At 36.5% G+C, this 25,907-nt stretch overlaps 1 protein-coding gene across 1 annotated transcript in view; it reads right to left on the bottom strand.

Moving 5' to 3' along the window:
* Window positions 1–25,907, bottom strand: part of DSG3 (desmoglein 3) — a 51,863-nt gene that overhangs the window by 14,231 nt on the left and 11,725 nt on the right. Inside the window, exons 2-11 of the mRNA XM_006899565.1 lie at window positions 11,450–11,485; window positions 10,826–10,957; window positions 9,965–10,120; window positions 9,371–9,515; window positions 8,466–8,632; window positions 7,275–7,403; window positions 5,760–5,945; window positions 2,323–2,594; window positions 1,175–1,314; window positions 7–226 (exon numbers count right to left, since the gene is read on the bottom strand). Coding sequence (XP_006899627.1) covers window positions 7–226; window positions 1,175–1,314; window positions 2,323–2,594; window positions 5,760–5,945; window positions 7,275–7,403; window positions 8,466–8,632; window positions 9,371–9,515; window positions 9,965–10,120; window positions 10,826–10,957; window positions 11,450–11,485 — 1,583 coding nt within the window. The remainder of the gene's footprint in view (window positions 1–6; window positions 227–1,174; window positions 1,315–2,322; window positions 2,595–5,759; window positions 5,946–7,274; window positions 7,404–8,465; window positions 8,633–9,370; window positions 9,516–9,964; window positions 10,121–10,825; window positions 10,958–11,449; window positions 11,486–25,907) is intronic.

Genomic DNA, 25,907 nt, shown 5'->3' with positions numbered 1-25,907 from the left:
TTTAGTCCTGTGATACTCCACAAAGCTGGCAATTTTACAGGCTGCTCTTCCAGCGAAAAAGTATAAGGACCAGTATATTTCTCATTCTCCAGAACTTTAGCTGACACAGCCACGAAAGGTGATGAAGTACAAATTTCTGAGGTTTGGAGGACAATTGTTGGACAATTTTCATTAAAGTCGGGTACTTCAACATATATGGTTCCTGTTGATGTCTTACCCATATTTTCTGTAGGAACAACATTTTTGAGTTAAAGAAAGATACAGACCATGTGTAAAAGAAAATGAATTTAAGAAGTCTTCTTGTATGTGGCCCAGTTAGTTTTCTTATAAGATTCCTGTTTCTAAATCTTGGAGAAAGTGCAGACAAGGTGCTCCTTAGAGGCAAGAATGGCGAATTGTCATCTGACAAACCTGGGCATGTCTTCAGGAGGGGCTGATCCTTGGGAAAAAACAAACAAACAAACAAACAAACAAACAAAACATGCTGGAAAAGGTAGAGGGTCAGCAAGAGAAAAGAAAAGACCCTCAACAAGAGTAACACAGTGACTGTAAAAATGGGCTAGAGCATACAAGAGGTCATGAATACAGCATAGGGTAGGACAAGGGTCGGAGCTCGTGGTTGTTTTTGAGTTGTAGTCAATTGGACAACACCTAACAATGACAACAGCAACATTCCTACATCTGGTAAAAAGCCAGCACACTTACCACATTGACTAATGCGACTTTAGTTACACTTATTATTCAGTATACTTAAAATGAAGGTCTATAAGATGGCAAATTCACTGACTACAAATGAAACCAACACAAATACTATGCCTTTTTAAAATGTGTTGTACTTAGTGAGGCTGGTGTGATTTTTGTTTTTAAATGTTTGCTTCTAAAACTTGAATAATTATTTGGAATGAACCACTATTAATTCTTATTACCCAAGCTATTAAAGTTTATTGAGAAAAAACAACGCAAAACAAAACAAACCCAACCAAAATGTTACAAATAAAAACCAATAAACTGAAAGCTGCCAGTGTTGAAATTTGGAGCCATTTCTCATTTATCTTAGTATTTTTTAATTTTCCTTTCTATTTTCCTAGGTGGAATCTAGTCATAACTATCTCTTCAAAAACAAGTGTCAATTGAAATAAGTTTTTTTTGAAAATGATTGAAATGCATTTCTTACCATCAATAGCCAGAACCTCAGCTGTGATTGTCCTGTTAACTATGAAAATAGAATCCCGATCTATGTTTTTTATAAACTTGATTGCAGCAGTTTTAGAATCAATAGTTAAGAAACCACCATCATTACGCCCCATGACATATCTGTTTAATAGTAAAAAAAAATAGTTATCTTTCTAATATGTGATATTAAAGATTTACTGAAAATTACTCATTTTGTGTTTTGTATGGTTAGATTTAAAGTATGACATTGTGCTTTTGTTTAAAAAATGGAGAGTGAACATATTCACATGGATGAAGAGTAGTTAATAATCATATCTTAGCTTGATTTTTCAGTTCTCTTTTTTGTGTAATGAAATAAAATTACTGTATCTTGTCTTTTATAATATAGTAGCTACTTTATAGATTATTATTAAAGTATTAGGCATGGATATATTTTTATATGCTCTTCTGTCTGTTTGAACCAGGTCATTTAGGTAAATGATTATTTTTTTTTCTCCCCACAAGACTCAGTTGTAAGTTTCTGTGATAATTTTTTTCCCTACTCTCTCTAGACAGAATAAAATGTCTTCTTAGTTTCCTCTTACTTATAATACCATGACAATAAGTTATCCTTACTAAAGTCATAATACACCCACTCCTTACTTATTGGCATGATTATTTTCCAAAGACCAGGTCATTTTGTGAAAATTGGCATTAAGTTAAAATAGGGGAATGACCATATCATATCAGAAAATGAAGGATGACTACATCATTACACAATTCCAAATTTGCACCACTGGGAATCATGACCAACCCAAGTTGACACATGACCTTAACTGTCATGGCCAAAGTTATTCCTAGCATCTCAGTGGCCTTTACTGCCAGACATATTTTGTTTATAGTGCAAGATAGTTGGATAATATTTTTTACTATAACATCATAAATGTAAAGTTTTGGATAACAAGATGGCTGATATGTGAAGAGTAGTATTCTAATATTTTAATGACACAAGTCTTTGTGAGTTATCCAGTTACTTATCTTGGCCTATTTTGTTTTTCTTTATATTCTAGCTTTATCATAGTCTATGTGTTATTTGGTATCAGTTTAGATTTAGATTTGATATAGATTAAAGCTATCCCAAGGAAAAACAAGATGTAAAAATCATCCTACCTGACAGACGAAGCAGCCTTCCCAGTGTCTTCATCAATAGCTTCATAGAATCCCAACTTATATTTGATCAATTCTTTCCTACTTATGCCTTTCTGCACAACGAATGTCTTCGAAGCAGGACGGAATATAAGTCCTTCTTTGACATTAACTATTTTAATTGTGACTGGGGATGACTGGATTCGATACTGAGAGCGTACTGATTGGTGAAATTCAGCTTTGTTTTTGACAGCAATACTAAATTTTGCATTTTGCATTTGCTCATAATCTAGTGCCTAGAGTGAAAAGAAAATGATAAGGACAGAATATCACAAAAAAGAGAAAATGCCAAACCAAGATTAAGGCAAAAGAATTCTATACTACATAGTATTAACCTATCAGTTAGTCTTGAGTGGATTGAAACTCGTAATAACTCCAAATGCCATAGGGTAGAATTACTAGTAGACTTTTCTTGTCCATAGTCTCTAGGGAAACAGAGCACTAGATCTTTCTTCTGAAGCACTGCTCTGTGTGTGTGTGCAGATTGAAACCAACACATCATTGTTCATGGGGTTATTACGAGCTGTATTAGACAGCACACAACAAAAACAACAACATGACATTTTTTAAAGATGATAGCTATGATGTTTCACAGAAAAGGCACCAGATACATGTACAGTAATGTTTTTAAAAAAAATTAAAAAGATTTAAAAGACTACATTTCTAAATAACCTTGATTGACAAAAAGGTACATGGACAAAGCAATGCATGGGTGATATACCCAGTCATTGTGGAAACACTTTCCTGTGGTCTTGTACAATAACTATTTCTTTGACCCTCGTATTAAAGTGACCCCAAAAAAAGCCTCTGGAGGCCTAGGATGGCTTTTTCCATTGACTAGTAAATCTTTTTATGGTAATGAAATAAGGAAAGACTCATTTTTGCTATATTTTTACATTATTATTAATAATGCAGGAAAGAAATCTGGTTTTGAATTTTAACTGTATGGTAACTAGCTTTGTGTGTCCAAGCATCTTTCAATGGAGAGGAAAACAAAAGTAATTATATATTAGGGATAATTTACAAAACCAGTCATAGCGTTTGATGTGTGACAAATGGTGAATACTTCTATTTGGGAGAGTTGGGTAAAGCTTCTGAGGGATATTCACTTATACTGAGTTATGAAGGAAGAGGGGGAGTTATCCAATTAAAGGGTACAGTTGAAAAGTCCTTGTAAAGGTCAAAGTGACAGAAGGAACACATAAACTGATAGGAAGCATTCTAGCTATGGTAGTGAACCTTTTTTGTATTTTATTCTAAGAAAGTTTAATTCCTTTTAAAGGCCAACAGGTAATTTTTAACCCTAGCTCTATGAGTGACATAAGGAAATTTTAAAATACCTTTTCCTGCCACAGACCAACAGAATCAATAGTTCATACAGTACCACTTTCTAGGAAAAGGTCCTGGTGATTCTAAGGTGATTCTAACAAGCAATCATGGTTGAGTACCACTTTCGTAGCCAATAAAGAACCAACGAGAATTATAAAGGGAAGAAAGACTCATCAAAGCTACTTTTAAGAAAAAAAAAGTGTGGTCGTGGACCAATGATAGGAAGAAGAAATTAAAATAGAGGTTTGTTGTTGTTGTGTACTATCAAGTCAGAACCAACTCAAAGTTGAATCCCCAGTGAGTTTTCAGAGGCAGTAAATCACATGGGAGGAGATTGCCCATTTTTCTCCTATGTAGCGGCGGGTGGATTTGGATCATGTTCCTTTGTGATGGCAGCACAACTACTTACTACTAAGCCATCAGAGCAGAGATAGGTACTTTAATCAAGAGGTCTTTCAGGAGAGAGGAGACAAGGTGAGAATAGAGCCTGGGTTATGTGAAGGTAGAAAAGTATCAGACTTCAGAGATAACTTCCAGGACAGAATCTAATGACTGGCAGAGTGTTGTAAGGAAATAAATAGGATCCAAGGAGAAAACTCAAGTTTCTAGTTTGAGAGATTGGATGACACAAATTTGTGAGATAAGGAAAAAACCAACAACACAGGATGGAAAGCAGTGTGCACAGCTTGAAATTTATAAAAATGACTGTACACATGAGGATGGCTGTAACCTACTCTCTGAAAAGTGCAGGAATGAGGAGATGTAGTCCAGGATCCAGCAATTCTCTGTTACAGGGCTGTATTAGAGATCTCTGTACTGGATTCAAGGAGTTAGAAAAAGAAGCAGTCTCTATAGACAAATATCCTATAACAAGGAACGTGTCCAAATAATTGTTATATTTTTCTAGTCTATATTGTATCCCAGGTGTAAATATCCTTAATTTAATCCCAGATGGGGAGTCTGTGTAGCCAAGCATGTTAAGTGGAAACTTCACTTACTTAATTTTTTTCCTATAGATTTAGTTCATATACTCCCACTTTTTTTTTGAGGGGGGAAGTAATTTTCCTCTGATGACCATAGATAATTTATCTGAAACAGATTGACAATTCATAAGCCACAGTTCTCTGTATTTTTAATTATTCCTAACTGTAGTTCAGTTGTGGAGAGAAAATGAGATTAAGTTTAAAAAAATGTGTTTTACTTTCTTGTGTTTAAAGTATGTACACTGTAGACACCAAAATATTAGTAAATATCAAGTGCAATGTATGTAAGCTTAGAATCAAGTAAAATAAAATACTAAAAGGATTTGTCTTTAGGTAAAAGTACTTCGGTGCAATTTAAAAAAAATGTTATTTAATTGCTTTCCAAGTTGCTTATTATGAAGATGTATTATCTTTGGCTTGCTTGGCTCCACATCAGCAGTCAGGGAATAAAAATATTAATTACATTAGGAAAATCTGCTGTGAGGGACCTCTCTAGAATGCTAAAGAGCAATGAGATCAGTCTGGAGACTAAGGTGTGCCTGATCCAGGCCATGGTCTTCAAAGTTACCTATTATGCATCAGGAAGCTGGACAATGCCAAAGAGGATAGAAGAAGAATTGATGCTTGAGTTGTGGTGCTGGAGAAGAGTATTGAACGTACCATGAACTACCAAGAGAACTAACAGGTCTATCCTGAAGTAAGTGAAGCTAAGCTATTCCTTAGAGCCAAGAATTTTGGGACTCTGTCTCATATACTTAGTGCATGTTTCTAGGAGGGACCAGTTCTTGGAGAAGGACATCATACTTGGAAGGGTGGAGGGACAGCACAGGAGAGGAAAGACCTCAGATGAGATGGACTGACACAGTAACTGGAGTAATGAGGACAGGTGTATCAGAGGCAGTGAGAATGTCTCGGGATAGAGCGGGATTCAGAGCTACTGTGATAGGGTCACTACGAGTCGCAGTTGACTTGATGACATGTGATAGCACATAACAAAAACAAGAATCAAATAAGGTTTATTTGTAAAAATTATAGGTTTGGTTAATCTTGATAGGCTATTGTTATCACTAAAGAGAGACCAGTTCATACCTTAACCACCTTCAGAATGCCTTCATTAGTCCTGGGATCAGTTTGTATTTCAAACCAATTCCCTTCATTTCCAGAGGTAAAGAAATATACTGCATTCCAATTATCTGTGAACTCTTCATCCCAGTCTGTTACTTGAAATCGAAGTAATTCAGAACTTAATCTATTTTCCTCAATCTGTGCTGTATACTAAAGGAGAAAGGAGCAGAGAACAAGATTCAGTGTTAGACCTGAAGACATTTACATTTAGTGTGCTAATCATAATTTCTCAAATATGTAGTGTCCATAGAATGAAGATTATTGCTTATGAGTATTGTGATCCTTTAAAAATAATCTTCTCTGTGAGATCACTTAACTCTTATATCATGAAAATGTTTGATCCAACAATTCCACTACTAGGAATATATCCTAAAGAAACCAGAACTGCTACCCAAGCAGATATGTGCACAATAAACATATGCATGTTTATTGCTGCATTGTTCACAATAGTAAAGAATTTGAAACAACCCAAGGGCCCATCAACAACAACAACAAAATGGATAGAGAAGCCGTGGTATATTCACACAATGGAATACTGTGCAGCACTGAAAAACAAAGAACTCATGAAATATTATACAAAATGGGTGACCCTGGTGGACAGTATGCTGAGTGAAATATCTCAGTCACAAAAAGACAGACACTGCATAATGCCACTTTTATAAAACAGAACTGGCATGGGGTTGGGGGGAAACTAAGAAAAGAAGGGATAAGTAATGTACATGGCATTAAAACAGACGAAGGAAAGAACTGTATAAAAGGGATATATGATTAGGTATTAGTGGCATGACAGAGTCTGGAATAATAAAGTGGACTGGAGGGGGACTATATAATAATGAAAAAATTTTTTTCCAAAAAAAAAAGTGAACTTGGGGGAAGGAGGGACAGGGAGTAAAATGTGTAACAATGAATGAATGGAAATCCAAATTCTCTATAAGCTTTCATTAAATCCTCAGTAAAAAAAAAAAATGTAAGGGTGTAGGGAAACCACATTAATGGAAACAGAACAACCACAATGGAAATATTACATCTGTATTCATGTATTGGGAAGCAGTTGTTCACTTGGAAGCTCCAGTGCTGTGTTACTCTTCAAAAACACAATAATATTTTGTTTTTAAAAATAAGGAGAAAGATGTTTATGGTCTCTTTCCTGGTTATTGTATTTATAAGCATTTGTTTAAGAAAAACACAGAGACCCTGGATTAAACATAATAATTGGACAAAAATTGAACTATGGAGGTAAATGATACAGTAACATAAATTGTTAGCTGCTAACTAGTCATTTTGGAGTGGAGACCCTAAGTGTACAGAATAAAGCTGCACTCTGCCTGAGTCTACTTGACCACATTGCCCAGACATCTCTGGTTGAATCTGGACCAACCTGTTGGTTACTAGTCCAGCATTTAGCCATTGGCACCACTCAGGGATTCCAAACAATATATACATTTATAAGACATATTCTTTAAGATATCAAAGGTGTACCTGAGACTCTTTAAGCATCGGGAAATTGTCATTGACGTCTTTTATTTTAATACTACATTCACATTGAGTTGATAGTCCTTCTCCATCTTTGTCTGCACCACTCACAACCAGGTGATAACTGCTAACTTGCTAAATTAGAGGAAGAAAAAAAGAAAAGAATTACATTTCAGTGCCAAGAACACAAATGCAAATTATTTGCTTTCTACTAATAATGAGTCAATATATTGAATGTCATGCTTCATTTTCCAGTAGGTTAATGTTCTTTGCCAGAAGAATAGAGAAAAGTTAGGAAACTTTTGATGACTGGGTGGAAATCTTTAATGGATCAGAATAAGTTTCATCTTTTGTAAGCTTTCTGAGGATAAGGTAGTATATTCAGAGCAAAGATGTGAAGAATATGATAGTTGTTTATCTAATGGAAACTCACTCATAAAACGTCCATGTTAGTCTGTACTGAAAACCATTTGTACAAAGATAACATAGAATCTGACAGGGCAACATATGATGCTGGAGGTGGTGATGGTAGAATCATGGAAAAGCGAAGGCAAAGGGATTCATTATTGTCTTGGAAAAAAAAAATCCAACCCACCATTGTGGAGTAGATCCTGACTCATGAAGAAACCTCCATCAGGCTTCCAGACATAGAAATCTTTAGAAAAGAGATTGTCCACCTTTTTCAGAGGGGCACCTGGTGGACTTGAACTAGTAATTTTATGGCTAGCAGCTTTTCATGTTGTGCCCTAAACCATCAGAGCTCCTTACCATTGGAAGTCAAAGTAAAGTTAAAAGATGTCAAAGAGAAGAAAATGTGATATCAGAGAAAACTTGAGATTGACGCTAGATGGAAATTTCTCCCTTCACCTAAAAATTTCCTTTTCCTGTGAGCTTTACTCAAAGGTCAGTCTTCATCCGTATTCTTTTTGCTCCGTCTTGTAACTCCCTCTGGGAAGCACTGATGACCGTTAAGGAATTGTGCTGCTAACCCAAAGGTTGGTTGTCTTGGACTTGGGCAGTTTAAACCCATCAGTGACTCCAAGACAGAAAGATACAATTTCCCTCAGTTGACCCACTTGAGTTCTAGGGAATATTTTTTGCCTTTATTCTTGCTTATTCTCTGATAAAATCAAGTGTCTGTCTTTGCTTTGTTGCAGTTAAGCTCTTTCTTGAATGCCTCCCTGTTCCTTACTTTACCTCTCGATCCAGAGAATTGGTCAAGGTGCGGACTTCCCCAGTGTTTCTGCTTAGGAGGAACATGAGATTGCTTGCAGGTTCCTGAGAGATGATTTTGAAGGCAATTTTAGAATTAAGATGGTTTGGTTCATCTGCATCTGTGGCGTTTAATATCATCACCAGGGAATCTAGAAATATACGTAAAAAATGAAACTACATTCACATTAAACATTTAACACAATTTCAAACTTACACTTTAAAAAAAGATCTTAGCAAAGGACACACTGACAAAGGAGATGAATCAGAACTGGCTTTGACAAGCACTGTGGCAATTGGACAATTAAAACAGACATTCAAGGTGGGGGGGGAAAGAAGAACGAACTGGGGAGGAGGGTAGAGAAAACAGTGCAACAATGAAAGAATGAAAACCCAAAATCTCTGTAAATGTTCATTAAAACTAATAGAATTTAATAAAAAATATCTTAGAGATCAATTTACTAAAGAACAACACAAAGAAAATGCCTCAAGCAAAGCAAAAACACCACCACATTTTCCTCACCATTTCTTTCACTAAGATTGTCAATCAGGTATGTTTCTTGCTTTCTGTAAAAACGTTCTAGTTTTCTCTAATTTTTAGCTGTTGAGATAAATACCTGTTATTTTTACTTGTCTGTCAAGTTATCAAATGTGCGTGTGTCTCCACCTTCTATAACCCCAGTTTACACATGCAGATTATCTATATTTGCATCAAATCTTTTTCTTGCCTTAGTGAATTATATACACAGAATATATTACTGATCTGATGACAGCATTGTAACGTAGAAATACAATGGCAGTAGGCACTAAGCTCATCTACAAATATTAGAAAGCAAATTCCCAGATTAACATAAAGCTGTTAAAAGTAGTAGATCCTGTAAAAGACTTACTGGCAGCACTGTTTTCTTCAATTTCACCCATGAAAATGCTTTGTGCAAATACTGGGGGATTATCGTTGATATCTAAAATTTTTACTGTTAAAATAAGTGGTCTCTCTACATCTTGTCCTAAGTAATTAAGAGCTCGGCATGTGATCTAGAAGAAAGAGGGAAAGTGTTCATTATTACCCTTGTAAATTGAGTTTACCTAATATTAAAATGTGCAGAATAGGTCTTATCCTGACATGGAATCCTTTTGCTAAGGAAAAAAAAATGTTTTCCCTGAAGGTAAACAGAATAGGAAAGGAAGTCCATTTTGGACAAAACAACTAGTCCTTCCATCAAAGCTGATACTGTCTTAGGTGGGGGTGAAGCTCTTGACAAACTCTGTGTTAGACTTCCAAACTCACTCATGCCCCCTCCCACTCATCCTTTAGGAGTCCGCTAGTTAGTGCAGGCTCCACAGAATCATTATTGCTATTATTTATATGTGGTTCATGGGGCATCTAGAGGGCTGATCTCTTCTTTAAATTAACAAGTGGCAAAGTATCATCTTCTAACGTCATAACACATAAAGAGGGCTCAGTGCTGAAGCCGAAAACTTACCAGAAAGCTTGGAGTTGCCTCACGATCCACTATGGCTGTTATGTTAATGTGTCCGGTGTTTTTGTCAACAACAAAGATTCCCAAAGGAGGCTGATCAATTCCTATTCCAGAAATATGGTAGGTAATTTTCTGGGATTGCTCGAAATCTGATCTAATCTGAAGCCAAAATCACTCAATGTTATGATGTTATCACTCAGTATCCTTCTCCCCTCCTCTCCACCACCCCAATTGTCTTATTTGTTCATTTTGATGGATTGAAAAGTTATTGGTAACTTTTACATTTTTTGTCTTAGAAAGAGAAAGTGCATATTATAAGTCAAAGGTACGCTGAAAGAAATTATATTTTTATTATTGTTTACTAGTTGTTATTCAGGTATTACTAGTGGAAACTTTTAGTTTCCAATTAAAAAATACAGAGATTAAAAAAAATACAATATCAAGAACAGGATATGGAACCTAATAGATCCTATCACCCAATGTCAACGTTATAATTTCATCGCCAATCCTATTTAATCTTGAATCCTACAATTTCTCTAATTGTATCCACAGTCTTTCAATTGGTCTCTTAGAATTTGTATCAGCATATATATTACATGATATATGAGAAATCAATTAATAGAAGTAAATTAAAAGAATTCAGTTGATAAATTTATAGTTTTAGAAGGTCAAGCATGATCATTTTCTCTCTCATGTATCATTACGGTTATTGTAATTTTTATTGACGCACATAACAACAACAACAACAACACTAGGTCATCTGTTCTATTGAGTCTTTGGTCATCATTTTGGTAGTTGGAGTCACCTTATTACATTCATTTATATATCATACATTTATTCTGACAGCTACTTCTGCTGACTTACTTCAGCAATTGGGTTTCTTTTTGAGTTGTCTTCTCCTTCTCTGCAGGGTTTTGCAAATTTCACCCATTCACGTTTATACCTTCTTCTGACTTCTTGTACTTCGTTCTCATCTTCTCCATGTTGTCCTCTTGTCTTATGAGAAAAGAATTCCATTTTATTATATACATCATTGGTCATGTTTGCTTTGAGTTTTGACCAATGACACCTAGATTAAAGAACCTTCTGTGTTTTAAGATTACAACTCATCAGTGTGTAATTGTCTCTACCTGACATCTTGTCAAACAAGGTGGAAAGGCTAAATACTTAAAAATATTTTAGTTATATGTTACATTGTTTATATATTCTATGATATTTAATTACCCTGAAGCCATGACCTGCTTAATGAAATCATGTTGATTAAGTTAGATAAGAAGCAAGAATGAATGAGGTAAATAATAATAATAATAATAGTAATAATAATAATAATAATAAAATAGTTTTAAAATCTTGTTGGGTTAGTTTTAGGATTTTTATTGTTAAATTATCAAATAACAACTGTCAATAAGTAAGTGTATTTTCTTCTAAGCATAATTTCCATATTTTTAACCCAAACAATTAGTTACAAAGACCTTGTTCATACTTTACCTGAATTCGTAACTCTCCATGAACCAATATGGCCACCTGTAGATATTGAAATAAAGTCAGATTAAATGGGAATTCTTCAAATAAATAGTTACATAAAGCTGGTAATGTTGATTTTTTATTATTCACATTTAAAAATATTTTATTGTTCCTAGTGCAAAAGATTAGAGGCAGGAGTGGCATCCACTTCCTAAATAACATGCCTCTGGCAACTCTTTTAACTTTGATAAATGTCGATAGTTACAGAGGGGCTTCAGGCCTTTTGTTCATAGGATCACCATGAGTCATGCTCAGCTCAAAGGCAATCAACAATAACAATGCAAAAGAAGTTAATTTTGGAGAGTCAGTAATCAATTGGCAAAGCTTTTGCAAGAAAGACAAACTCCCCTCAATATAAGTGGGATCTTCCAGTATTTTAATACAACTGAAATATTTTAATGATATAAAGATGAACCTGTTGAACTTTGGAAAATAGCTAACAGCTGATTGCAGTAACCAAATATTTCTTTTTTTAGAATTAATTGAATGAAAGTTTACAGAGACTTAGGGTTTCAGTCATTCATTGTTGCACTTTTCTCCCTGCCCCTCACCTCCCAATTCACTCTTCTCCTTGAAAAGTAAAAGAAAAACTCTTTCATTGTTATGTAATTCCTCTCCCCAAGTCCACTCCACTGTGCAGCCTTCATTCTGCTCTCCTGTCATGACAATAAAACCCAGTCATATATCCCTTTTAAACAGTCCTCTCCCTCATCTGTTTCAGTGCCGTATACATCATTCCTCCCCATCTTCTCTGTCTTTCCTCAACCCTGATGTCAATCTCCTTTTACAATAGTGGTCCTATGTCATATTTGTTGTTTTGTGACTGAGATATTTCACTCAGCATAATGTCCTCCAGAGTCACCCATTTTTAATAATATTGCATGAGTTCCTTGTTTTTCAATGCATCATAGTATTCTATTGTGTGTATATACCACAGCTTCTCTATCCATTCATTTGTTGCTGGGCACTTGGGTTGTTTCCAGCTCTTTGTTATTACGAACAAAGCCACAATAAACATGGGTGTGCATACATCTGCTTGGGTGGCAGTTATGGTTTCTTTAGTGTAAATTCCCCGTAGTGGAATTGCTGGGTCAAATGGTATCTCTATTTGCAACTTTTTGAGAAAGCACCATACCGCCTTCCACAGTGGTTGCACCATTTTACACTCCCACCAACAGTGAATACGTGTTCCAGTTTCTCCACAACCTTGCCAGCATTTGATGTGTGCTGTTCTGTTAAATTTTGCTGTTCTTACTGGGGTGAGATGATATCTCATAACTGTTTTGATTTGCATCTCTCTTGGAGCTAGGGATTTTGAACATTTCTTCATATGCTTGTGGGCCATCTGAATGTCTTCTTTGGTGAAATGTCTGTTCATATCCTATGCCCATTTTTCAATTGGGTTATTTACCTTTATCTTGTTGTGGTGCTCACATATTTTATAAATTCTACATATAAGTCCCTTGTCTGACATGTCATTACCAAGTATTTTTCCCCCCAATCTGTGGCTTCCCTTTTTACCCTGTTGGAGTCTGTAAACTTTCATTAAAATTACTACTACTACTACTACTACTAAACAACAGTGTCTCTATCTTGTAATTTAGCCCATTATGGTTTACTGTGATTTATTATTTTTCTTTATGTTGTTGTTGTGTACTGTTGAGTTGGAACTGACTCATAGTTGACCCTCCAGTGGGTGTTCAGAGGCAGTCAATAGCATGGGATTAATTGCCCATCCTTCTCCCGAGGAGCAGCTGGTGGCCTTGAACCATGTGCCTTTGGGTTTGCAGCACAGCTTCTTGCTACTAGGCTCCCAGAGCTTCATTTTTTTTAATACTATGTGAATTAATTTGCTAGACTTAGAAGATGCTTCTATATTTTTATTTCTTGCAATCTTTACAGTATCTATTTGTCAGTATGTGTTAATAACTCTTTTTAAAATTTTTATTAATTTCAATGAACATCTATAGAGATTTTGGATTTTCATTCATTCATTGTTGCACTTTTCTCCCCACCCACCCCATCCCCATCCCCAGTTCGCTTTTCTCCTTGAAAAGCAAAAGAAAAACTCCTTCACTGGTACATAATCCCCCCCGCAAACCTAAACCCCCAACCCCATCCCAAGTATACTCCACTCTGCAACCCTCATTCAGGACTCTTATGATAATCATAATGCCCTAAAATATATTACTTTTAAACTATATGGTGCCACTGTTGTAGAATGAGGCTGACATCAGGGTGGGGGTAAGGCTGAGAAAAACTGGATAAATTATGTTTACTGCATTGAAGCCGATGAGGGAGAGAAGAGTTTAAAAGTGTTAATAGCTCTTACTGACCCATGCTTATCTGATCTGAAAATTATTTAGCAGGAAACACTTGTGAAAAATGAAGGAATAGAGTAATAGCATTAGCTAGTGCTTGTTGTGCTGTTTCTATATGAGAGTTTCTATAGTCATAGCATTTTATGCTTATTCATCATATTATCTCACTGCTGTCAAATGAGAACTGATTCATAGCTGACCCTTCACTGGATTTCCGAAGCTGTAAATCACACAGGAGGGGACAAGCCATTACTCTCGCTTGAGTCATTGTTGGCTTGCAAGTGCTGGAAACACTCGGGATAGCAAGTGTATCTCGCTCTAGACTAGGCCCCCAGAGCTCCCTTCATATGAGACTCTTTTGTTATGATCCTTCCTTTATGAATGGAGACACGGATAGAGTGAGTACTTACTTTACCTCAATGAACATCCCTGAGTGGTGCTAACAGTCAAGTTGTTTGACCAAGACTGGTGGTCCTGATTCACACAGAGGTCCTTCCTTCTGAAGAAAGGCCTTGCGGTCCACTTCTGAAAGGTGCCCGTCAGGAAAACTCTAGGGAGGTAGCCCTATTCCAAACATGGGGGTTGGATTCAACTCAACAGCAACAACTTTGGTTATATAAGTTGTGGAAGAGCCAAGATTGACACCCCACCCCTCTTCCAACTCAGTTCTGAAAGGTGTACAACACTCCACTCCACTAGAAACTAACAAAGGTTGGCACAAGTAAATAGTGATAAATTACTGGCACAAAGAAACTTATGTGGTGGTAAATTTAGCTTTCTACCTGGCCGAGAATTGTGGTTTCTCCTGAAAGAAATGTGGAGTTATTACAGTGTTTATTTTCAAAGGTTATAATCAAGAAGCAATTACAAATCTAAACTAAATGAGTCGCTATGACAGACAATTTCAGAATCTTTGGATTCTACACATTTCAATTGGAACCTTTATTTCAAAGGATGTACGTTTAAATTGGCATGAATAAGAACCTTTGCTTATGGCTGCAACATGTCTCAAAATGTTTTCACAGCTTTGCTGTTCTTTGTTAAGCAATACCACAAATTGCTTGGGGAGGGGAAAGACAGTAGCAATGTAGTACTTCTCCTACTTGGTCAGCTCAGAGAACAGCTCAGCTACACGTGAGGGAATGGGTAGACCAAACATGTTCCTCTTTACAGGAAAACTGGAAAGAGTCATCCAGAAAATATGAATCATGTTTGTACTAGCCTCACAGAGGATGATTTTGATAATAGACATAGAGTCACAGTTTCTATTTTCCTGGGAAGCGAAGGCAGGATAGGGTCCTAAGCGTTAGTGAATCCAGTTCTTTCTTTTTTTTAAACAGAGTCAAATACCTTGGAGAAGCTAGTTCAATTTTTTTACTCTGTTTCATCCTCTATTTTACAGACACACTACTTGGATATTCCCAAGTTTTAGACAACACAATGAAAAATGTGATTTTATTTTATACTTCTAGAACATGAACTAGTTGATAAACACTTCTAGGCATTACAATCCTCTTTGAAAAGGAATATGTCTTTACCTTATTTGGAATGTTTGTAGGTGCTGGGGAGTTGAGTATGACTCATAGCAACCCTATTAACAACAGATCTGAACCCTGTATTGTCCTATGCCATCCTCACACTTCCTGACACACTAGAGGACATTGAGGCAGTCACTGTGTCAATCCACCTAGTTGAAGGTCTTCCTCTCTTTCACTGACCCTCCTTTTTTTCCAAACATCATGTCCCTTCCCAAAGAATAACCTCTCCTAGCAACATACCCAAAGTATATGAAGAGAAGCTTTATCATGTTTGCCTCCAAAGAGCAATCTGACTCCACCTTTCCAAGACATATTTGTTTGTTCTTTTGGTAGTCCAAGGAATGTTCCATAATCTTCTCCAACACCATAGCTCAAAGGCATCAATTCTTCTTTTGTCATCTTTATTACCTATCTCTCAAATGCATAGCAAGTAATTGGAAAGACAATATAGCTTGAACCAGATGTACCTTAGTCCTCAAACGGACACCATTACTCCTCAAGAACTTGGGAAGGTCCCTGACTGCAGACTTTTCCAGTGTAATAAGTCTCCTGATTTCCTGACTACTGGCACCAAAGGCAATCCAAATAAGATGAAGTTATTGACAGTTTCAATCTTTTCTCCACCTATCATGATGTTGTGTATAGATCCAGTGGTAAGAATTTTTATTTGACATTGATATGCAATCCATATTGAAGGATGTATTCTTCGATCTTCTGCAACAAATTCTTCCAGTCTTATCTTTCAGCAAGCAAGGTTGTGTCGTCCGTATAACACAGGTTACTGATGAGCCTTCCTCTGATCTTGATTCCACATTCTTTTTCATACAATCCAGTGTCTGCAGTAATTTGCTCAGCATCAAATTGAATAGCTATGGAGATAATACAACTCTGACACACTATTTTCTTAATTTTAAATAATGTAGTTAGTGTTCCCTTGCTCTGTTTACACAACAGCCTCTTGGTCTAGGTATGCTAGTTATACTATTTAGACTAGCTTTTTTTTTTTAAAAATAATTATTTTAGCTAATAATTACTCATAATATGGTAACAAATACTACATAATTAGTAAAATTATGTAAAATATTTAATAAATATTTAGTTTTGGACAATGAAATGACATTATGTTAAAATTAAATCTATAACCTCTTTTTTGGTGACTTGGATTGGGAGTATCAATGTAGAAAAGTAGTCCTTATCTTAAAAATTGCTATACTTTCTTCTTGTTTTTTGATTTTTGAAAATTATTTTGGTTACATGACTTAAATCATTGATGGAGCCTACATGCTTTAGTTCAGCGAGGAATCAGAAGTATATTCTAAGAAAGACAATATGCAACAAGCAAATGGCAGGCATTGTGGGTACTGATTGCAACTGATGCTCTGGAGTAAAATGTGTTTGATTGAAAAATCAAAATTACAACAAAAATGTAAAAAATAGTGTATTGTGGAAACAAATCATATTATTAAATTAATAAAATAGTCCATGAGATAAAGTCATTTGATATCCATATGCATAATTTTCTTATAATAACATGTATAACAATATTAAGATTTCTGCTAAATACAGTGAAAAAGATAATAAACATATTTTGAAGATTTATATTTAAAAAATATATTTGTAATAATAACTCCTGACTAAATTTGGCTAAAATTTGTTTGGAGTTATTTAAAACTTTAGAGTGAAATGGATTAGATCTTCAGATTATACTAAAGATCCAGTGAGCAGATCTCATCTTGGTTTAAGCATGACCATTTTCTCATTTCTAAGAGGTACTAACAGTAAGATATTCCTTACTCCCTGCTTGGATCATAAAGAACTTTAAACATCTCTTTGATAAATAATTTACATCTGTAGGATTCAGGAAAAATGTAAAATTTATTATTTGCCATAGCTTTTAAAAAAATAACTCAGCTTTTTATATATACTGAATTTTAAAACTTAAAACCACAAAACATTATATATCAAGAAAAATTCCTCAATGAAATACAAATATTAATTTTTAAAGATTATTATTTAATCTGGTACAATTTGATTTTACTAATACTTTAGAGTATACTCCATTTGGAAAGTAAAGTCTCATATCATGATAGATAGAGAGACCATCTATCTCTTTCTTATTATTGAGATATTATCTATCTTTATCTTGTTGTTGTTGTGTGTTGTTCAGTCAAACCCAACTCCCAGCCATCAATTCATTCACTGGTTTTCAGGAGCTGTAAATCATGGAAGAGAGGAATTCCCCTCCTTCTCCTGTGGACTAACCGGTGGATTTGAACCTCTGGTGGCCTAGTGGCAAAGAATGTGTGCTGGAATCCAGAAGGCACCTGGTTTGAGGCCACCAGCTGCTCTGTGAGAGGATGAGAAACCTCCTTTATTGTGATTAACTGCCTCTGAAAACCCAGCGGAGGGTCAGCTATGGGTCAGATCTGACTTGACGGTACATAAATATACCACCTCTGCATTGGTAGCACAACTCCTCACTACTGGGCCACCAGAGCTCCCTTAGCATGAGTGTTTTAAAAGCTGTGTAGAATGCGAAGAGGATATTTCTGTTGTTAATTGCTGTCAAGTGACTTTTCATAGTGGTGCTATGTTCTCAACACATGGAAACTTTGCCCATTCCTGCCCCATCCACACAACCTCTGCTGTGCTCAACTCCAGTCACTGTGTCAAACTATTTGAGGATCTTTCTTTTCTTCTCTGATCTTCCACCTTTCCAATCATTACATTTTTGCCAGGCACTAGCCCATCTTGGTAGGTATTTTTAAGGTATGTGAGATAATGCAAACTTGGATCCTGGATCTGCCTGGATGGCACCTAACAATAACAACAACAACAACAACAACAACAACAACAACAACAACAACAAAGTTGTTTAGTCTGCTTCCTGGGCAGGAGAGCAGAAGCCCTAAAAGAATCTCCCAATTAGGCAGATTCAACTGTTTATAATGTAATTGTGCGTTTTAACCACTTGCCTGAGTAATTTCTTCATGAAGAACTCCTCAGATCAAGCCATTACCATAGGCTATTGGATTGACTCTTTTAACTGGAAGAAGAGCCGAAGGCTAGCATTTATGATAAACCTCATGGGTGTGACTGTTCTAGATCAGACGAGAACCGGTCTCAGGTATTAAACAAGTGGGAACGCTAATTGGTAGAAGTAATTACATCTTTCCTGGACTTCTGCCCAAGTTAGGCAGAGTTAGGCAGAACTGCTTTACAAGGTCATTTTTTAAAAAAAAAATTCAGTATCTTAACTTTTGTGGTGGCTCAGAAAGAAATTTATTTTCATATACATTGCAACTTCAATTTTACCAGTTAAAAGAAAAGATACTTTCAATATTTTCCTTCTATTAAAATCTTGGCCCTTATGGATCTAACATTATTTTATTTTTCTAAAAATTTAATTTCTAGGTGATTCAGAGAACAAAGTTGTTGAAGATATGTTGTGTACTGTCAATTTGGAACCAAACTATAGCGGACCCTCCAGCAGGTTTTCAGAGGCTGTAAATCACATGGGAGGAGATTGTCCATCTTTCTCTCATGAAGCAGCAGCTGGTGGATTCAAACTGAGTACCATTGCTTGGCAGCTCCCTTACTTAGCACTATGCCACCACACTCTTCTCCAACAGCACAACTGAAAGTCATCAATTCTTCTTCTATCATACTTAGTCACTGACCAGCTTCCTGATGTATAACAAGTAACCATGGCCTGGATCAGGCACACCTTAGTCTCCAGACTGACCTCGTTGCTCTTTAGCATTCTAGAGAGGTCCCTAATAGCAGATTTTCCCAGGGCAATTCATCTTTTGATTACCTGGCAGCAGGTGCTAAGAGGGTTTCCTATTGTGGAGCAGAGCAAGATTTAACTGTTAACAACCTCAATCACTCTCCTTCTATCATGAGGCTGCCAAGTGGTCCAGCAGAGACAATCAGCAGAGACAATCTTTGTCTTCTTGATGTTGAGCTTCAATCCTTATTGAAGAGTACAGTTCTTGACCTTCTGCTGCAGCAAGAGTTTCAGGTCCTAGTCAGTTTCAGTAAGCAAGGTTGTTTCATCTGTGTACTGTGGGCCATCAAGAAAACAAATAGGTCTGTCTTGGAGAAGGTGAAACGAAGTTTCTCGTTGGAGGCTAGGATTTCAAAGCTCCATCTCACATACTTTGGGCATGTGGCCAAGAGGTCCTTGGAGAAGTACGTCATGCTCAGAAGGGTGGAGGGATAGCCTAGGAGGAGAAGACCCCGGATGAGATGAATTGATACAGTAACCAGGGCAATGAGGGTAGGTGGGTCAGAATCAGTGAGACTAGCTCAGGACAGGGCAGACTTCAGAGCTGCTGTACATAGGGGTCACCATGAGGCGACTTGACAGCACATAACAACAACATGCCATCAGACTTAGTCCTGTTATATTTAAAAAGTCCTAAATAAGGACATGCTATTTTTAAAAAAAAACTTCTCTTTTCTCACTGCCACTATCAACTTCACTAATTTTATATTGCTTAAAAATATTTTTAAAAAGTCTTCACCAGTCTTTAGGCTTTGAGTCTTATTTTTAAAAAATATTTTAATATAATAATTTAATATTTTTTCCTCTTTTTTCCACCATCATTAACAACTTCTTTCTAGGTAACTCTGGTGACTTGGTAGTAAGGAGTTGCATTGCCAACCTAAAGGCACACAGTTCGAATCTACCAGCTATTCTGCCAAAAGAAAGATGAGCAATTTCCTCTCATGAGATTTACAGTTTCTAAAAACATTTTCTTTCCATGGCATTAACTGCCTAAAAAACACACTATGGGTCAGCAATGGTTGGTTCAGACTCAACAGTACACAATGGCAACTCTGGTGAGCTAGTGATAAAAAGCTGGGCTGCAATCCCAAAGTCACACGGTTTGACTCCACCAGCAGCTCCACAGGAGAAGGATGGGATCCTTTCCTGAGCAATTTAGTACTGTCTCTGTAAACCTGATGAAGTGCCAGCTATCACACACAAAACCAACAAAAACTGGTTGGAGGTGGTCCAGACTCCACACATAAAAACAACGTCAACTTCTTCAAAGTGTGCTGGTAGGTGCCTTGAGTCAAGTACAACTCTAAGCGATCCTGTGAATGAAGATCTGAAGTCTGTCCAATATTGTACCATCCTCAATGTTTCTGACAAATTCAAGCCCCTGGCTACAGCAACTGCTTTGATCAATCTGATTGAGGGTCTTCTCCTTCCCTGTCCCCCCACCTTCCTAAGCATGATGTTTCTCTCCAAGGAATAGCCTTTCCTAGCGACATACCTGAAGAGTATGAGATAATGTTTCACCATCCTTGCCTCCAAGGAGCTTTGCTATTTTTGCCTGCAGGAGAACTCTGATTGCACCTTCTCTAAGACTTATCTTTTTATTCTTTTGGCTGTCCAGGAGTATTCAGTATGCTTTTCCAACACCACATTCAAAGGTGTCAATTCTTCTTCTGTCATCCTCATTCATTGTCCATCTATTGGATGCATAACAAATGATTGAAAAGACCACAGCCTGAATCAGGGGAATCTTAGTTCTCAAACTGACATCATTACTTCTCAATCATTTGGAGAAGTCCCTGAGTGCAGACCTTCACCAATCTTCTGACTGCTGGTACCAAGGGTGTTGATAATGGACTCAGGTAAGAGGAAGTCTTTAATAGTTTCTATCTTTTCTCCATGTGTCATGATGGAACAAATCCTATTTGCCTTTTGGTCCAGTATAATGGTGGTGAACAGAGAGAAGTAATTGAAACTACCAAGATCTTATTTAGGACATGTAGATTAGTCTTGTTATAAGTAAAATTGTATGTCATGCAGTAACTTTACAAACTGTTAAGAGCCGAATAAGAATGTTATACAGCAAACTGTGTTGCATGTCTTGTTGAGTATGAGCCAGTGGAGAATGGTATTCTTTGAAGACGGATATTTTTGTATTTTCAAAAGGTTTAATCTCTGCAGAGAAGCATTTTCCAAAGACAATTTTTATCCCAAACTGTTTTTGTTATATTATTAAACAAACATAGGAAACTGACAAGTATCACATTTTTTTTCCTTCTGTAATTGAGAGGAATAGGAATGAGGAAGATATCTGTCCCTCCCAAATAATCAACTAGAAACAGCTGAAACTTTAAATAAAGCTACACATCTGAAAACAAGCTATTTCCCCACTCTCATACTTTTTATTTCTTTTTTTATATAACTTCCATAGATTTCTGTAAAATTTCAAAAATTAACTGTGTAGCTAATTTTTCATATTCTCTTTGGCTCAAGTAAAATGAATGTCTTTCTTTGCTTATTAATATTGGTGTTGTAAAAGGATGAAGTAGAACATTACGTTATTAAGAATTATCATTCTTACTAGAATATTATAAATGGTAAGGATTAGAGTCTTACCAGGCATTTTACGTTTCAGAGCCCTTTTTTTGTGCGCGTGTTTCTTACTGTGGCTTTTGTAATTAGGCAGGATGGACATGATCTTTCTTATGTGACACTTGAGAAAACCAAGCCTGGGGTGAGTCAGTGGTGCAATCATAGATTGACGCCTTTGATTTGGTCATTGTATTCTTCCTCTTGTATGGTCAGAGCATGGTAGAATTATTTCAAAACCTCCCATCCCACCTTCCAACTTTCAGTTCCCCACCCTTTCACAACAAAAGGTGTGGATTTCCACTCAATAATTCTTTTGAAAACATTGCTTTCATTTTCCTCCATCACTGTATTATTTCAAAACTAGGCGGTTCCCACTTCTCAAAGGATTTTATTAGACTTCACAGAGTGCACTTTGCAGTCTCATCAGCCTTTCCAACCCTTGTCCAGATTCTCCAAACCAAACTATCTTTCCAGCCAAACCTGTATATGAGCATTGCCTACAAACACAGCCCACAGCCCACAAACTGCTTGCTTATGCAGGGCTGATAATTGAAAAGCTTAGTCTTTGTGCTTTTTAAAATGAAGTTAAAATGTCATCTTTCCAACAGAACCTTCTTTGCCTGTCTTACTACCCACTGATATTACCCTTCCTAATAGCACTCGGAGTAGATGAGTACTGTCAAGATGAGAGTCACGCATATAAGTAAAATTTTTCTAGCGTCTGCAGAAGGAGCCCTGGTGGTGCAATGGTTCTGTGCTTGTAAAAAGGTTAGTAGCTTGAATTCTCTCATCCACTTTTTTGTGAGAAAGATCTAGCAAACTGCTGAAACAACCCACAGCTGACCCTCTGGTGAGTTTTCAGAGGTAGTTAATTGCATGGGAGGAGATTGCTCATTCTTCTCTGTTGAGTAGCTGGTGGCCTTGAACTGTATGCCTTAAGGATTGCAGCACATGTTCTTGCCACTAGGCCACCAGAGCTCCTAGCCTAGAAAACCCTATGGGGACTGTTCCCCTCTGTCACATGGGCTATGATGAGTTGAGAAAGGAATTGATGGAAACTAACAATATACATATTAAGAAAGGTTAAGAAAAGGTAAAAATAATTTTCGCAACATGTTTTATTTAATGCAAAATATCTAAAAAGTTGTTTCAACATGTGATCGTTCAAAAATAGTCAATGAGATGTTTTGATTTATTTTACACTAAATCATCAAGGTCTGATTTTATTCTAACCCGTCAACCAACCAACTGCCATAGAGCCCATTCTGACTCACAGTGGGAACCTTAGATATGTCAGCAAAACTGTTTCAGAGGATTTTCAGTGGGCGACTCTTGATGCTCTGAGCTTGCAACAGTCCTCAAATCTGATTAACCACATTTTATATGTGGCCAGTGACTATCTTATTGGACAGAACAGGTTTAGACTGTTCAAGTTAACAATTATGGATACAGTTATGTTATTGTTACATTGCGTGTAGGACATTTTCCCAAGGGGAGCAACAAAGTCTTTCCTAGTTTCTTTCTCCATGACTAGAATGACAGGGACACAGCAGGGTAGCATTTTCGTTCTGAGGGACCCCATTCAAACATTCACTCATTCATTCTTTAAACAATTGAACAATGACTATAAATAAGATGGTTGTGGCTATAGGTAATTGTTGTTCTTGTTAAGTGCCCTCAAGTTGTAGTGGACTCATCTTGACCCTATGAAAGAAAGACCTGAGTGAGCACTGTTCATAGTTTCTGGAGGCAAGCCATTTCAGAAGTGGATGTGACTCCTGCTTCCAAGCTTGTTTTAATTGGGAAGCTCCACCAAACTCTGTCCACCATGGGTAAACCATTATTGCATTTGGCATATCAGTGTCAGTGTTTAGCATACAAGTACAAAAATGAATAAAGCAGACTTCAGTACCAGTTACAAAAACCCAAGGATAATTGTGAGTGCTGTGTGTATCAAAGCAGGATGAGGAGCACCTCTGAGCATGTCCCATACTACTTCTCTGCCTTGTGCCAACCATATTTCAACACCCTTATCACCATAACCCCTGGCTTCCCGAATATGCTCACTGACTTGGGCATATTTGCTGTAGGATAGCTACAGTTTATACCATGAAGACCTTCTGAAAAATCATACAACTGCCACATCTTTACATCGTCCTTGGCTCGAATTAATTAGCTCGACAACAAAACATAATCATCTAATTATATTATATAGTGGTTATAGGCTTATAAGCTGTATGTCATATTGATGATACTCATTTTCTGCTTATACGTTGCTTTGAGAAAGAAGGTTGTTAAACTGAGGCTGACAAAGCAGTCTATTCTAGTATTCATCAGGTTTATATTTTAGAAAATCCTTTCATGATTTTTATCTCTCTGAGAGAGAAATTTGGTGCCTTAATGGTTAAGGAGTTGTACAGCTAACACAAAGGTCTGTAGTTCGAATCTACTGGTTGTTTTGAAGAAGAAAGATGGTTCATCATTTCTTATGTGATTTACAGTCTCTGAAAATCTGGTGGAAGGTCAGCCATGAGTTGATTCCCCCTTGATGGCAAAGACGTTTATGTTGTGGGAATTTTTGGTTTTGGGATTTTTTTTCCTTTTCTTTTCTACAGAATTCATTATCAATCTTTCTTCCACCAAAGCACAATGTGAGTTCAATGACTAAGCCTTTCACTGTCAGTATACCTTTTAAACAATACACAATCAGGGATCAATATTAGATAAAGAAATAGAGTAAATTATCTAAGCAAATGAAAACAATAGATGCATCGACATACTGATGCCTTAACAGAGTGGGAATTAGTATTAGAAAAAAAAATTATATTAACTTATGGTGTGTTTCATATTTTATATAACTCAGACTGTTGTGACACTCCCTTCCCAATTTTAAAAAAAAAACAAACAAACCCAATGCATTTAAAGAACCAGTTACTAGTTTTTAACATCCAAGCTAATGCTTTATTCCCCAGATAACTTTTCTTTTAGGTAACGCTTAAAAAACTTTCCTAAGCAACAGAGGTATATAATTAATTACTTTTCTGAGAAAGTTACATATATGAAAATTTTCCCCTCAAAGTTTGACAGTATTTCTCAAACAATGTCTAAACACAAATACTATTTTGTTGACAGCCCTCCTAGCTCCAGTAGAGTCAAACATTTCTTTGATTTTAATCCAACAAGCTTAGACCGTTTTAGAACACGTCAGGGATCAAGACCAGGCATGTAGACCTCTTAACCTTGAGAAACAAAAGGGGCTGTTTTTTGTTTATTTCTTTTAATCTGTTTTAGGCTGTGTGTAAAAAAGAGGAATAAAAGCATTCCATTGAAGGAAATGAAGATGTTATTGTAGAAAATATGATCTGAGAATATCACCACTTGCAGCAAAATTTAAGAAAGACTAAATAGCGACATTCAAATTCATTTCTTTCTGGGCAGTTTCTATATATAAAAATATAACACGAAAAACATCAAAAATAGGAAAGTGGTAATTTCCACAATTTTATCTAAAAATGTTTACTTTCACTGCACCGTTTTTCCCCTAGTTTCTAATCTGGATCCAGCAAATGTAACATTTTTTTCCCAAAGAGAGGAGACTTGAAAGTATTAAATAAAAACACTTACCATTAAAATGGCCAGAGATGCCGAAGTTCTGAGAGGAAGACACTTCATCCCTCTGATTCTCCCGGAGGACAACACCAAGTGCACTGCTGTTCGGGTCTCCCAGGACTGTGAATCTCAAGTCTACAGAAGACCTTGAGCAGTGTCTCTGCTCATTCCAGAAGAAGCCTACAGACAGCCTGTTATGAGGTTCCTCCCTGCCCTAAGCCCAGGATAGCTCTCACCAGAAAAGCTTGCATCACTTTTGCTCCCAGGTAAAAACTTAGACACACCTCAATTCTTAATGCAATGAAATCCTTTGTTGGAAGCTGAAAGCAAAGCTCAGAAGCTAAAGACAGAGTTTAATAGGAAAGCACCAGATGAATAACAAATTAATCATGATGTGGAAGTGTACATGCTTGCCCTGATCACACTCCGCAAGAATCAGGTTGGCTTCTTCTCTTGATTGTAGTCGAAAAATGAGAAGCCACACAGAACATACAACATCCCACTAGAGCCTAATTGGTGTGCTGATTTTCAGCATAAGTGCATGTAGGCAGTACATATAGCTTTTAAGTAAT

Source organism: Elephantulus edwardii, unplaced genomic scaffold, assembly GCF_000299155.1.
Source record: "Elephantulus edwardii isolate Elephantulus edwardi_28Jun2011 unplaced genomic scaffold, EleEdw1.0 scaffold00261, whole genome shotgun sequence".
NCBI lineage: Eukaryota > Metazoa > Chordata > Mammalia > Macroscelidea > Macroscelididae > Elephantulus > Elephantulus edwardii.
Note: the sequence above shows the minus strand (reverse complement) of the source record. Positions and strands in the feature narration are given on the sequence as shown.